At 44.6% G+C, this 15,899-nt stretch overlaps 1 protein-coding gene across 1 annotated transcript; it reads right to left on the bottom strand.

The window, feature by feature from the left end:
• Positions 1-10,557: 10,557 nt before the first annotated feature.
• On the bottom strand, positions 10,558-13,281 carry LOC146434211 (uncharacterized). The gene is made up of 2 exons (XM_085067292.1): positions 12,886-13,281; positions 10,558-12,765 (listed from the first exon to the last, which is right to left on the bottom strand). The coding sequence occupies exons 1-2, from the start codon at positions 12,958-12,960 to the stop codon at positions 10,558-10,560; spliced, it is 2,283 nt and encodes a 760-aa protein (XP_084923418.1). The 5' UTR covers positions 12,961-13,281.
• Between the last annotated feature and the right edge of the window lie 2,618 nt (positions 13,282-15,899).

Raw genomic sequence — 15,899 nt, 5'->3', positions numbered from 1 at the left:
ATTCAAAAGAAAAATCTTATTCAGATTTTTAGCCTGATAGCTCTGTATTTTTTTTTGACATCTGTAATATCTTTGCCTGAAATAAACAAGAGCAACTGTGTTTTTCCCTTTAAAATGGAAATAATGCTCAATTAGAAAGGGCTTGTGGTTAACTGGCTCAGTCTTAGCAAGAACGTATTTCATGAAAAGGCACTTGTGTAACAAGATGTTGAAGAACAGCTTTAAAATCACAACTTGATTATTACTAAATCTGGCTTCAAAATTACATTTATGGTAAACTCAGTGCTGTAAATTAATTCTACATCAATTCTGCTGCTGGTTAGGGTGTTCAAAAGGGTGGGCTTTTCACAGGAGAGCCCTGGAAATGTAAGAAAGAGAAGCTGGGAAGAAAACAAGACTCCAGTTTCTATTTCACAAAGCCCCAGGGTTTGCTCCTCTCCTGTCCCCTACCTCTCATCCCAGTCCCAAATCCACAACAAAGCAAAGCTGAGTGCCTCCCCAGCCCCCTTGCAGCCCACTTGTTGTCACCATAATGTTTCATTTTATCTGCTCCACTAAGAAGCCTTAAGCTGCCTCTGGAATTGTTAGGCTTGAGTTGAATCCCCATGGAGCCCAACAGCTTCAAGCACTCTCCCTCCTTGTGGAGACCTGAGATATATTCCTGTCAAAGGGAAAGGCAGCACAGGAATTTGGCTGCACTGAAATTTGATGGGGTTTTATGTCCTTTTTTTATGTTTTCGTGTTTGTTTTCTTTTTCCAGCTGATTAGAAAGAAGAGGAATATTTGAAGGTGAAAAGCCTTCAATGTATTCTTCAAAAGGTATTTTATCACAGAGAAACATGGCTTAGCTACTTTGAAAATTACACATTGTCAAGCTTTTCCAAAGTAGTCCAAAGTCTCAGAAGGAAAACACAAATACTAGCAAATTTTTTCAAATTAACAGTTGTATGCTTCATAGAAAAATGTATGCAAAGATTCTGAAAGGAGAGAAAAATCATATCAAAGCAGCATTCCCTTCCAAATCACAAAAAATACAGATTCTCAGGAGAAACAGATCAAATATTTACTGAATTTCAATAAATGAACTTCAATAAATGTTGTCAGCCATTGGTATCAGCTGCAAACAAGGAAGAACAAATATTCAGTAATATTTCCTGATACATTTTGCTAATAATAGCACTGCCAGTATATATTTGTGTGTATCTATATATATATTAAATTCCTACGTTATGCCATCTCCTGTATTTGTCTCAGTCTTTGCTGTACAGAAGATACATTGGAATGGCAAAAATTTATGTAAAATAAAATAAATGGTCAGATCTGATAGAAAACTGGTTTAAGGACAAACTTCCAAATCAAAGTTTATCCTTTCACTTCATTCTTACGTATCTATATAATACTTAGATGATATTTTTATATGCAGCAAGATAGGAAACACTTGATTTTTCTTATTTTGTATTAATGTGTATTAAGTACTGTAGATTCCTAAATGAGCAGCTTAGGATGATCAAAGCAGCCCATATGGCTGACCAGATCCAGCCATCAGCTCCACCAGAGCAGCTTTGCTGAAGCACATGGAATTAGCTGAGATTTACACAAGTTTAACAGAATCAATTAACTCAGACCCCAGTTTTCAGATAGCTAATTGGAGATATATATGCAGCGATAAAAAATGTTAATTATTGTGGAATAATGTACTGCAGAGAAATGGTTTCTTCTTTCATTCATTATTTTTATTTCCTTAGAGATCATTCCCTGGACTTTCTTTACCTTAATTACAGCTTTTCAAGGCTGGTGCAGTCAGCTTCAGAATTTATGTTTATCTGTTCCAGCCTACTTATGTAGCATAATGTTACATTTACACATTGAAATTTAGGGAACTCTGCTCTCACTGAGGTTATTTTACTTCCTGACACAAAATCACCCTTCAGTGGGGTTTGGCTTTGTTGGGCTTTTTTGCCTTTTAAAGATGTATGGTCTCAATAGAAAAAAACATTAAAAAAATAGTAAGAACAGGCTGGAAGAAAATCTATATGAATGGGACTATTTTTTTAAGCTGTAACAAAGTTTGGAAGGATAATGCCAAGATATTGGTTTTCTTTAAAGTGTGCATATAGATAAATATAAAAAATTTAAAAATTATATAAATATAAATATATATATATATATATATATATATATGTCCAGTTTCTGGCCCTGCACAGGACACACCATAAGGTGAATCACAGTTCTTCAGAGGAGTCCCAGCCTCCAAAGAGGGATCCTCATCCCTACTTTCTGAAAAATAGTACCCCTAACTTGGAAATAAACTGGGCCAGATGGAGAAGCCTGGCTTATCAAGAAATGTGGTGGCATTTTCACACATTTTTTCCAAGTGGTGTGTTCCTTCTGCTTTGAAAAACTCCCAGTTTCACAGACCTCCTGAGAGGATGGACAGGCAATAAAGCCAATGGGGCACTGTCTAGTTAAAAATAAACTAATTAAAAAATAAAAAAAAACCAGATAAAAAAGAGAGAATTCAGCCCAGGAATCTGCTCCAAGTAGAAAACCAAAGCTGTGCACTCCTGGGCAGCTCCACCTGAGACAGTCCATGCTGCCCCAGACTTGGAATTCACATTTCAGGGGATAAAGCTGCTGTGTAGAATTACACAGAATTACACAGCCCAAAAAGCTTTCACTTTTAGTCATGGCACTCATCACACTGAATTTGCAACAACCAATCTAAAGGAATTATTTTACACCAGAAGATAAATATTTTTTGTGACAGTTTAAAAAATGTCCAACATTTCCACTGGACATTTCCCTTGAAGTTAATCCTTCTTTTCACATGACACCCCTAGCATTTTATAGAATTTTTAGGAATAAAGATAGTGCTTAGAAATGGATTGTAATTTTTATTTACCTCCAGAAATGATTTCATCAATAATTAAAATAATGAGTGTATAAAGTCTGCGCTACCTTTGTGGCTGGAGATATCAGTTCCTTTGCAGATATTACAATTCCAGTATTTCAGTTTGTTTATTTGCTCGGGTTTAATCTTGATTATGGTTTTAAATATGTCAATATTTTGATTTTGGAACTTGGAAGTTATATTCTGCATGGCAGGATACTAAACACAAATAGCCTTGTACCTTTTCAATTAAATGAACTCTTATTTCAGCTGCTGAAGGCTGTTTGCTTGCTTTTTTTCAAAGCAATAAATGCTGACTGGTTAATATAACCAGAGGTGGATTGACCAGGTGCCTTCCAAGCCTCTGTCTCACTCTCCCTTCTCAGCAAGGTGGGGGAGAAAATACAACAAAAAAAGCTTGTCAGTCCAGATAAAAACAGGGAGCTCAATCATCAATTAGCATAAAGGCAAAACAGTTCAAACTGGGGAAAAATTATTTCGTTTATTGCCAATTAATAACAGAGTAGCACAGTGAGAAACAACCCAAAAATGAAGCTTGTCATGTAAGTCCAGCACAGACTTTAAATTGGTGGGAAGAAAAGATCTGGGAGCTGTTGTCTTCCCCAACATTTCCATGTCTCCTTCTTGTCTTCTGCACTTATATCAGAGACAAATCATTTATTCCAAACTGTCAATGAAAAGAATGTTGACATTATGGGTAGACAAAGACAGAGACAAGAAGAGTCAAAGAAGCCCAAGGTGATATGGGAACTGTGACTGCAACAGACAGGTGATGCATGACTACTGCACAGCAATAATTTCCTGAAATAAGGGAATTATTTCCTATAATAAGGGAATCATTTCCTGCAATAAGGGAAATGCTTCCATGAGTCAGAAACTAGGCCTGATCCTAACATGGAGGATATTCACAAGTTATTAAAGTTATTTTAGTGTAAGATTTTGCAGTTAGGGTGTGATGACTCCCTGACAACAGCAGAGACAGACTTTTGATGTCCTTTTTTTATGTCCATTGAACAGCAATACTATGTGCTGAAAAAAAGAATGACAGCACCAGGAAAATAAAGAGTTCAGAGACTGTTGTGGTTTTTTTTCTCTTGAACATCTGATTAAACCAAAGTGAATATCACCATATTGTGTAGGTGACTATGCATCTCACCAAAAAAACCCCAAATATTTTCATTATTTTTAAGTAAAAGTTTCATAGTCACTGAGCTTTTATTAATGCCACATAAAAATGGGATAATTACTAGAGGGAATCCTGTGCTCTCCATAAACATTCCAATAACAGAATAAGCTTCAGAAAGTCTTTAGAACTTCCTACATCCAAGAGCTAAACCCCAACTTACAGCTGCTGGTTTATCTACAATTATTAAAAATACTCGTTAGCACCAAAAAAACTTGCTGGAGATGGAGTAAATTGAATGGATATGACTATATAGCTAACATTCCTCAAAAATGGTTTTCGAAGCAGTAATGGATTACTTTGTTCTCTCCCGAGATGACTGAAATTTTGGGGACTCCTCTTCCTCCAGCAAAATGTTTTAAGAAGGTCATTATTGTATTGCAAAAGCCAAGAAAGCTCCAAAATCTACAACAGATGGATTTTTCTTTGCCAAACTCCTTCTGAACCCACCTTCCCCACTTGGTCTTCTTCAGAAGCTGCCGCGAAGATAAAGTAATGCAGAGCTGAAGCAAAAAACAGCTCTAGGGCTCTACAACACAAAGTTAACATGAGCAGAGGAATTTCTGGAGCCCATCAAACCAAATGTCACCTCTGGTGACTGTGGTGGCCCTGAGGCACTGGCAGTCTTCTCTTTAAGGTCAGGAAGTTTGTTCAGCACAGCTGGAGTATCCTACCCACTGTGCACACTGTTAGGGAAAGCAGAGCTGTTTGAGATCAGACTGAATTTTTCTGGCTGTGGTGTAAGGTTTTGCTGATTGTGCCAGGCAGGTGTATCCAAAACACATGTACCTTCAAAAAAGAAAGAAAAATAATTACCTTTCAACCCAAAGTCATGAGGAAATTAAGTTGTTTTGAAAGGCCACCCTTATAGAAATATTTTCATCAATAATTATGTTTGCTGTATTTTGAATGAGGCTGAAACATCCAAGCAGGATTCATGCATCAGGCAGAAATTCACTTCAGTTTCCTCCTGCTATCCTGACTATTTGGCTCTTTTGGGCTGGGAGCAGAGGTTTGATTTCAGCCCTCTGGAGTGGAGTAAACTTCCCAGGTCTTAGCAGACTTTCTTTGGAAGTCAGGAGAGTGAGCTGCTCCGAGGACAATCAGCTCTAGTTAAATCCTCTGTCAGCAGCACCATTGCAATATTGTGTTTGGCTTTTCCAGTTAAGCAGATTGCAGCACTGATGGGAGATAATGTGATTATCTTGGTTACATATTTCTTAGCAATAGTGAAGCCAGAAAGAAATGGCAGGAGAGAACTGGATAATAAATGTAAATAATGGAAGAGCCTTAAATATAAGGCATTCTTTAGATCAAATATTAATAATCACAAGTCTCCAACAATGAATAAATGTGCTTGTTATTAAGTCCATTTTCTAAATGAAGCTCCTGATATCTGAGGATGCAGTCCACATTCCTCAGCTTTGATCAAACTTATCTCCCAGCAATTAAATTAACAGTGCCCTACTTTTTTGATTCTAAGCACTCCGAACCTTTTTTTATTACAAAGAGGTTTGTTGACATCATAGCTCATGGGACTGTTTGTCATAGTCAATTAGAGTAAAACAGGGCAGTTCTACCCACAACTGAGGTTTATTCTTTCTCCACAGAAATGTACTGAGAGTACATTCATCATAGCAGTATCATTAGATTTAGAGTAGACTTCTGAAAAGTCTGTTTTTCAGGATCCCACTCCAGCTAAACCAAACAATTATCAATCATTTCCAAGCGTACAGACTCAGCTGCTTCTCATGCTCTATTCAGATGTGTCTCATGTTGCACCTTCCCCAGCCAAATGCTTTACTTTCCCATCTTGTAGAAACTGGTTCTGCACATGAGCCAGAAGATAAAATTGTTGAAGGCTGACAAACTGCAGTTCCAGAGGAGTTTCAAGTAAATATTGGCTGTTATTGGTACTGGTGTAGGTCTGGATTCTGGAGGTAGTGATAAGAAAATTCTATTAACCTAAGCTTTAGTACTCTTAAAATCTCAAGAGTGATTTCAGTCCACTCTCTAGAATACACCTCAGAAATATTCTAACAGGCCTGGGTCAGAACGACAACCTTCTTGTGGCCAAGCCAAAGGGGTTTAACTACTCTAAACCTAAAGGTTGTGAGAAGAAAGGTTGTCAAAGAGAAACTCTCAATTCACGTTACCAACGCTCCAAAAAGCTCAGCTCTCCAGGAGATGTAGGACAGGGAGAAGATGTTAATTTGTTACACTGCAGTGGCAGTAGCTGGAGAAATATGGTAACTCCTTTACTGCTGGTTCACACAGCAAGGACTGAATTCCCCACATTTAGATACCAAAAGGAGAGAACCACACGAATTGAGGCTACTTCCCCTTCCTATGCTGAGTTTTCCAATGGACAATCCCTGTATTCCATGCCCTGCTTGCTACACTGGAATTGTTGCCCATGAAGCAATAGGTAAACTTGTATCCCCACTCAAGGATTCCCAGGGATTCCTGAAGGAAACCAAACAATCTCCCATGTCTGTGAACAGAGCCATGAGAGCTCTGTGTGATGGTTGTGGGGGAACACCACACACACCCCTTGATTTTCTGTAGGAACACAATTCAGGATGTCTGTGGCCTGAGAAGGAGCAGCTGGGTCCAAAAGGGAACAATAAATTACTGTGAATTTTAAACCATGTCATCATGAAAATACAGCAATGACAGGGATGTCTCTGCAGTCACACCAAACCTCAGAGGATTGCTTGAGTTAATTTTACTTTACAATGGCTTTTTCCCTGGGACCTGACAGGACACAAAACAAAGGACGAATCCTTTAACAGTGGACTGAAAGAAAAAACAACTAAGCAAAACTTTGCTTCTTTCAAACAACTAGTGACTACATTCTGGGAAAATGGATGGATTAGGAGCATCAGTTTATTTATTTTTTTATTACTTCAGTATTGGTCTCTTCCCTTGTGATGACATTCAAGGTCCTACCTGTGGGGATTAGGACATTGTCCTCAACAACCAGCCAGTGTTTCTGCTGGTTAGATTGCTGTGCATTGCCTCAGGGTTCCTCTCCATTTTAAAGATCAGCCACGAGGTTTTCTGAAGCACAGAAGGGAGAGAAAGGAAACAACAATGGCATCATGAGCTTGGCATTATGGAAGTCTTAAGGTCAACTTACCTTTCCTTCCCAAAGCACAAAATTGTTATCCATTAGGAATTAGAAATCAGTAGAACCTTAATAAAGGATTTATTTTCTTATAATTAAAAGCATCTAAATTTTTAAATCTTTCATTTGTCTGTTATTTGCTTAATAAAAAATTGATATTTTGAGCAACATGTCTAATAGTACTTCTGTGGATGTTCAGATGAATTGAACAGAACACATAAGAGAGTCAAAACTAATTGATTCTATGGAGACACAATGTTATTTTCCAAAACCATTAAAAAAAAAAAGAAGAAAAAAAGAGGCATTTAGAGTAACAGTCGTGCCTTATTTGTGCCTTTGAAAATCTTTCCCCCAAACCCCGAAGTGCCATTTTAACAAACTGCTAGATTTAATTCAGGACAAAAAAAGCTTTGTGTTGGGTATGGCAGGAATCTTGACATATCTCTAGGAAAATAATTAGCCTGGAAATACTTCTAATACCACTGCTATTAATTGCCTCCCAGGGGTAAGTGTCAGCTGTAGAGTGATGGGAGGAGGGATAGAAGAGGAAAAGCTCCTTCCTCAGAGCCATGATTCTAAAATCCTGCCCTTCTGCCAGGTCTGTGCCAATCCTGGAATGTGCCCACAGGTCAGGGCAATTCCACAGGTCAGGATAATTCCACAGGTCAGGATAATTCCACAGCTGTTAGGATAAGTACATCGATGGGAGTTTTTTCTCCGTTTGACCTCAAACAGATTTTTTCATTTTGAACCTTTTCCATGGCACGAGGAGGTGCATAAACTCGTATCTTTTTACAGATTGGGATATGGTCTGAAAGCTTTTTTTTTTAACGCTCACCTTTTCTATTTCAAACCCGACGCTATTATGAGAAGCTCTTTTACTTGTCACAGTCCAAGCTCTTTAAAAGTGGACTCAAACTTGCTTTTTGGGGCTAAACATCAACTGAATGCAGCCATTTCATAAAATAGCAAAGAATAGGAACGGCCTAAGTGTTCCCATATAGCTTAATCCTATACATTTCTTATACTGAAATATTGCCACTGACTTCAGAAATCTCAGCCAAATTAAAGGTGAGTGAAAGCACAGGAATTGAGTGCACTGAAAACTGGATGAATTTTTATATTGAAATATCAGATTTCTTTTTAAACTATCTAGACTAGTAGATGGATATCTCTTCTGAAAAATTAGCAATTGCTACCACTCCAGAATCAAAATTTTAATATCTCAAACTGATTCAAGATTCCTATGAATGTTTCCACAAAAAATATTAAATTCCCTGATATTTTTCTTTCCACTGTTTTCATAAAATGAGATCTTTTCCTCAAAAGTAAATCAGAGAGTTACAAGAAAGCTCTGGTTGCTGAAGGAAGCCAATAGGAAAATTGAGGGACTACTTACAAGGCCCTGGAGGGACAGGACAGAGGAAATGGCTTCAAACTGCCAGAGGGTAGGTTTAACTGGATTACTGGGAAGGACTTGCTCCCTGTGAGGGTGGGGAGGCCCTGGCACAGGGTGCCCAGAGAAGCTGTGGCTGCCCCTGGATCCCTGCAAGTGTCCAAGGCCAGGCTGGACACTGGGGCTTGGAGCAGCCTGGGATAGTGGAAGGTTTCCCTGCCCATGGCAGGGGGTGGCACTGGATGGGCTTCAAGGTCCCTCCCAAGCCAAACCATTCTGGGATTCTGGGATTTCACCACTCAGCTCCTCAGCATTGGATTGGTGCTGTGAGGTGCTCAGCACCCACCTCAGTGGGCTGCAGCTGCCCTTGGCCTGAGCTCGGGAGGATCTTCCCTTTTCCTGTGGAACCCCCCGGCAAACACGGAGCCTTTCAGCCCACAGCAGTCCCCTCTGGGGGAGCACCAAGAGATTCGCAGCCTCGCCAGGCTGGCTTGCCACCCTGTGTGCTGCAGCTCCTGCCAGGCCTGCTCAGGGAGCGCAGGCAGCTCTGCACACATCTATCTCCTGGCAATTGCTCACCTGGCAGGGAGCAGCAGCCGGAGGCTGCAAAGACAAAGCAAGCATCTGCTTTGCTATCAACCCCAATGCCAGGCAGCGTCCAGCGTGGCACGTTGTGGCGTCCTGGAGCTTTCAGCTGCTTTCAACGCGTGTGGCCAAGCACGTGTCCTCTCAGGCTCCTTGCCTCGGGAGATTTTCAGCCAGGCTGCAAGAGCTGCGTTTGCAAATGCGTTTGAGTGCTGCAGCTCCTCTGCAGGCACCTGACACAGCCAGTGGGATCCAACGTCCTGGCAGGAAAATCCCCGTGTGCCTCACAACGAGTTCCACAAAATAGCCTGGCAGCTGCTGGCCCGCAGAACAGAGAGTTCTGGAAAATCTCCTTGGCATGGCTGAGAGCTCTCCTCCCTGCACAGATCCTACAGAATGATCTCTGCACCAGGGCAGCTCTCTAGGAGGAGAAGTGGAGGCAAGAAAAGGAGCTCTTGCATCAGACCAAGGCCTTGTGGCACAAGTCACAAGCACTTGGTGTCCCTGCATCCCTCCCGCCCCAGGCAGCGCCTTTCTCCTCTGCCCCACACAGCACACCCTGCAACGCCCTAGAGACCAAAAGGCTTCAGCAGTTTTCCCCAAATCAGTGGGGGACTACGGCGCAATGAAAACAACAAGCGCTTCTGATTTGTCAATTCCATCATTTTATTTCAATAAAAGCAACTTGTGGAACCTGTTCTAACCAAGCAAGAGCTACAGCTCAAGTGCCTGAGGAACATATTCCAGAGGAACATATTCCAGGCCAAATGCTAAATAATATTATCTATTAGAAAAAAAAGATCTCCCTAGAACTTTTCTTTACCAACTACTGTCTAGTCTAAATCTTCAGAATGCTTTACCTTGTTTAATTAATCTAATGATTTAGTTAATTTAGTTATTAGGGTTTAATTTTAATTAATTTATTTAGCTAGTTATATTTTAAATACCTTAATTTATTAATGAAACAGGAATAGAAGGCATAAGATAGCCTTTATCCCATTATCCTTAATTCTAGAACAGGGTTCTACTAACATCTACTTTTACTTTAACCTACAGGATTTGACTCTAATAAATTATCCTAATTTTGCTCCTCAAATTCTTGAGGTAGCAGCTCCAAAGGCACCTCAGTCTTGAGCCTCCTGGCCCTGCAGCAAATGGACATTGCCACCCAACTTGGTGGCATCTGCAGAATGACTGAGGGTGCCTTCAGTCGTCTCGTCCAGATCAATGAAAATGTCATACCCAAAGTCAGGGTTTGGTTACTCAGACCAGAACCCTGACTTGCTTTGGTTCTTGCTCTTTCTGTGAGGATGTCACAGCAGTGCCAGCACAGAGCCGTGGTGGGATGGCTCCTAAGGCTGGAGCACTGCACTGAAATGTCTGAGGCTCCCCAACGCCCTGCGCAGAGCCCTGAGCGCCCTCCCGAAGTGGGACGGCCGCCGCTCGGGGACAGCCACGGCCACGGCCACGGGTGGGCACAGGCGTTTCAAGCGCTCGAATGACTGCCTGTCCCACTCCAGGAATTGCTGTCCCCAGGTGCCATCTGGAGAGTCCCACGGGAGGGACCCTGAGGAACTCTCGTCCTCAGGTCTCCAGGCTGGGTCACTGCTTTGTGACCACAAGTCACTTGGCAGGGACACAGAGCCACTGACCTCATCAAAGCTCTCACTCAGGTCTGTGTCTTCGGCCCAGGCCTCGAATGGGAGAGACCCTGAGCCACTCTCTTCTCCAGTCCTTTGTGTCACCTTTGTGTCCTTGGCCCATGACCCACCGAGGAGGGACCCTGAGCTACTCTCCTCAATGCTCCAGCTCGGGTGGGAGGTTTCTGCCCACGCTGGGCCCAGCCCTGGCAAACTGCTCACAGACCTGAGCTTGTTGGAGCTGCACCCCTCCTCACCCTGCAGCACTGCCAGGAGTGACCCTGAGTGACGCTGCCCTGCTGACCCTGCCCACTGCCCGAGATCTGCCGGCTGGCCGGGCGAGGGGCTGCGGGGGCAGCAGGGGCTGTGCGGGGCCACTGCCCAGCTCTCTGCTGCTGCAGCCTGTGCACCAGGGGCAGCAGACGCTGCTGTCTTTGCTACCTCTGCTGCCTCGGCAGTGTCTGCCTCTGCTGCCAGCAGTGAGCAGGGCTCCACCATGAGCGCTGGGCACAGGGGGTTGACCCAGATGGTGTTGATGATGACGTCGTCCCTCTTGCTCTGCCACGCCTCTTGCTCCTCGCTGTCTTCCCCACTGGACACTGATTGATCTGTGTCTTGGAGAAACAGCTTGAGGAGTCGTCCTGGGCCGCTGGGAGACTCCAGTTCATTTGTGTCATTGAAACTGGACTCTGAGTGACTCTCTTCTCTGCTAGCTTGGCATTCCTGGGACCAGTGCCGCTCCTCGCTCCGTAGCTCTTCCAGGAGCCCCATCGCTTCTGGTCCTGCCCACTGCCCAAGCTCTTCCAGCTGGCAGGGCGAGGGTTTGGCAATGCGGCAGGACTCTGAGGGCTTTGGGCCTGCGGTCTTTGTTTTCTTCTGCCACCTTCTGCAGGGTTCAGCTGGGCCCTGCTCTGTGCACGCCTCGAGCTTCATGAACTCTTCCCATGCCTGGACTGTCGGGGGCCTGGGGGGTCTCTCTTCCTCACTGCTCTGTCTTTGCTGCCTATGGACTCGTCTCTCTTCATCTTCATGCCATGCCTCGCCTGGGAAGGACCCTGAGCTACTCTGCTCCTCAATGCTCCAGCTCAGATGGGAGATTTCTGCCCACGCTGTGCCCAGCCCTGGCAAACTGCGCACAGACCGGAGCTCGTCGGAGCTGGACCCCTCCTCAGCTGGTGCCTCTGACGGGCATGGCTCTGCTTCTGCCCCTGTCCCCTGCCAAGGGAGATCTCCCAGCTGGCTGAGAGAGGGGCTGGGGGGGCACTGGTCCTTAAGGGGGTCTGCGTTGGAGGCCTCTTCCCCCCTGTGAGGGGCTCTGCTGGGCAGAGCTGGGGCTTGGCCTGTGCCTGTGCACGGCTGAAGCTCCCCGTGCTCTGCCCAGGCCTCTCTTGGCCTCAAAGGAGGTCTCTCTTCTTCACTTGATGGGCTCGGTCCTCTTCCTTCTTCCTCTTCAGACAGCTCTTCGGGGCTGTCCACTTCCCAATCTGCCATGGAGAAGGCTTGCTCCTCCACCTCAGGTTGTCTCAGGGCAGCCCCCGCTGCTGCCCCTGCCCCCTGCCCACCCAGAGCTTCCAGCTGGCCGGGCTCCGGGCTGGGGGGCCAGCAGGGGCTGTGCGGGGCAGCTGCCCGGCTCTCCGGCCCCAGGGCGGGGGCTGCTGCTGCCCTCCCTGTCCCCGTGCCCCGACGCAGGGGCCGCCGTGTCCCCGGCTGCTGGCCGCGTCGCCGGGTCACAGCCGCCATCCCGCTCACGATGGCACGGCAGCCGCGCCGCAGCGAGCGCAGCAGAGCCTGGCCGCGGCCCCTGGGGCTGTGCGGGGCTGCCCGGCTCCCTGCTGCTGCCGCCCGCGCCACAGACGCAGCACGGCAGTCACGGTGCTCCTCGGCTTCCTGCGGGGCTGCCCGTGACTCGCAGCTCGGCACCTGCACGCAGCAAGAGCAGCATGACGCCGAGGCGGCCGCGGGGCCTGCAAACGACTGCCCTGGCACAGCAGCTCCCTCCGTGCCCGCAAGCCTGGCCCCAAGCCCGAGCGCATCCCTCACCTTCTGCCTCCGAGGGAATCGCAGCCACTTCTTCTCGGGCTGGACGCCCCCGGTGCTCTTCTCGCTCGTCGCCATCTCCGTCACGCCGCGACGCTTCGCTACTGCGGGAGATGCTGTCTCCAGACGAAGCAGCTCTCTCTCCCGGCAGTGGCACCCCCGGGCTCTCGGTGCCCTTTTATAGCCTCCCGCTCAGGCCGCGTCCCCAGGTGTCACAATGGGCTCTGGGCACACGCAGCCACACGTCACAAAGGAGCCTGCAACGCGCTGCTGTCCCCACGGGCCACTCCCCGGCAGCCCCAGGACAGCGGCGGGCTAGGGGGGCTCCGAACCAGCTGCAAAGCGGCTGGCACCGGCTGGGACAGCAGTGTGCAAAGAGGGCGGTGACAGAGCTGTCACACAGCCTCTCGCAGCGACAAATCAGGGACTGCAAAAGCAATCAGTGCATGTGCCACAGCTTTAAAAAACTCTGTTTGCACATCATGCCCAGCTGTAAAGTTCTAGAAGGCATCGCTGCAGGCTGAAATTTGTTTGGAAATCGTTAGAAGTTACAAAGAACTGTGGAAAATGTTCAAAAACAATCCAAGAGCATCATTTATTGGTATCTGTTAACTGTGATAATTGCACACTCAGCAGAGAATTCCCTTCTCAAATCAGGATAGAGGCCCCACTGAAAAATGCAGAGGCTCTTGCACATGGAACACGTGCAAGCCCAAGTTTAGGGTCAAGAATTGCGGTGTGCAAATACTGGGCTCATTGGGAAAAAGGTTTTCCTTCCACCATAGTTGAGAATGGTGGAAGGAAAACCACCATCATTTGCCCCTTTAGAATGCAGAATAAAAGAGAGAACAACTCACATGGTTCGGGAGGCAAAGGAAAGGACTCCAGAGATGAGCTGTTGGAATACAATTTCAAAAAAGGCTGAAACGTTCACACAGCTCCATTTGAAACTGGGAAATTGCAAGAGGAAGTGATGGCGAATACTCCCATTTCGGAGGGTTTGCATGGGCTCTTGGGAAGGACTTGCTCCCTGGGAGGGTGGGGAGGCCCTGGCACAGGGTGCCCAGAGAAGCTGTGGCTGCCCCTGGATCCCTGCAAGCGTCCAAGGCCAGGCTGGACACTGCGGCTTGGAGCAGCCTGGGACAGTGGAAGGTGTCCCTGCCCATGGCAGGGGGTGGCACTGGATGGGCTTTGAGGTCCTTCCAACCCAAACCACTCTGGGATTATTTAAAAATAAATTAATGCATTCATCAGGCATCCAGTTACATAATGCAATGGTCTGTCAGGTTTGGGCATCTTGAACTTCTCTGCTGAACTCCCACCTTTCCTGCTGGAATGGCTTTTTTCTTTCAGAGCATTTCCCCTATATAAAGCCATGATGTGCTATTAATATCATGTAACTATTAATTATATGGCCATTAAATCTGATAAAGTTCATTATTATCGAAAGACATGATCATGGTGCTTCAAAAATGCCATCGAAGTTATAATTTCTCACTTGCAGAATAATGCAACTAATTTTAAAAAAAAAGAATCCCACTTTCTTGTTTTTACACAAAATCCATGCTGGACCTATATTAAAATACAATTGTATATATTTTTTCTGTTTTTACCCCACAGTCTGAGGGTGGAATTCTTCCCAGGAAAAAAGAAAATACATTAAAGGAGAAGAAAAATTAAAGAAAAAAAGTACTATACAAGCGGATAGGCTCTCTTACAGAGAAACAGACTTCAATAAATAGTTTTAATGAAGCAATGTTTATTGTCAGATTAATTAAAGAATTCTTATTTGGCTTCCCTTAGCATTTTCAGCATGCAAATTTTTTCCACACAGCCTACATAACAGAAAGGCAAATTTTGCTTCCTAAAAATGTGTACCAGCCAAAATATTCCCATGATTCAGATTCGCTGTCAAGACCTGGATATCCTAATAATGGGATATATTTAGTTAGGTTATCTTTATTAAGGCCAATGTTTCCTATCAGGATATTAGCTGACACACAGTTTTATGCATTTCAGGCTTCACTAGATTGTAGTGTAGGGAAGTGTGCTGCTTTTTAAATTTCTAGTTCCTTTTTGCAATGATTCATCCTTTTACAGTATTGAAAATTATTAATTAGAAGAATTATGTATAAAACATTTTATAGACCTGATTCTTTGATAGTGTTATGTTGACTGCTGCATGAATTAAGGTTGCAAAGCAGAAGTGCCTCACAGGGAGGATGTGCTTAAGGAGATGCAATCCCTGTGTCACCTCTGCTCACCCAGCCCTGGAAGGGAAAGGGCACAGCCAAACAAACACACAAACAAACACACACAGTCAAAGGCTTTTTTAAGAGGACAAAGCCAAATAATAATAAAAAAGATTGACACTAGGCACAGCAAGAAGAGGGCAGAGGGGTTGGGAAGCCTTTGCGTGTCTGTACATGCTAAGGTGATTTTCAGCCCTCTCAGGCTGGTGCACTTAATTCTTTTTCTATTTGTTATTCTATTGGCAACCAAGCTCCTACACCATGCATTTGTCAACATTGAATTGCATTTGCTTCATGTCAGAAAACCATCTATAAAGGCTTGCTGCTACTTTTTTGTTGTCATTGTTTGCCACAGCTCTGAACATTGGAGCATTGAGTGTGCAGGGAATAAGGGAACAAGCCTGGAGATATTTTAAAGCTTCACCAAAGGGAGGAATGTTGCTTTTGAACTCATGTGCTTCATGTGGGGAATTTCTGGGAAGTTGGCTTCTTGGATCTTTCTTGCTTTCCTTGAAAATTTTGTCCTTTCCAGTGTTTCTGCAAAAAAGAAAGGACTGCCTACAAAGTGGGTAGCCTTAACTTTCTAAGAGCCCTTTTTGCCACAGAGGATTCTTCTGTCTATGCAGAGTAGCTCTTTCTGTTATTACCATGTTACTGAGATTTAGTAGGAAATCTTTACGTTCTGGATTTTAAAAAGGATAGGGAATTTAAATTACTCCAAAGACTATCAGGCCACCACACATCTTCTGTGAACATCTGCGAACA

The sequence above is a fragment of the Lichenostomus cassidix genome, chromosome 8 (genome assembly GCF_008360975.1).
Source record: "Lichenostomus cassidix isolate B80296 chromosome 8, HeHo_3.0, whole genome shotgun sequence".
Classification (NCBI taxonomy): Eukaryota; Metazoa; Chordata; class Aves; order Passeriformes; family Meliphagidae; genus Lichenostomus; species Lichenostomus cassidix.
This window is presented reverse-complemented; position numbering and strand designations above follow the sequence as displayed.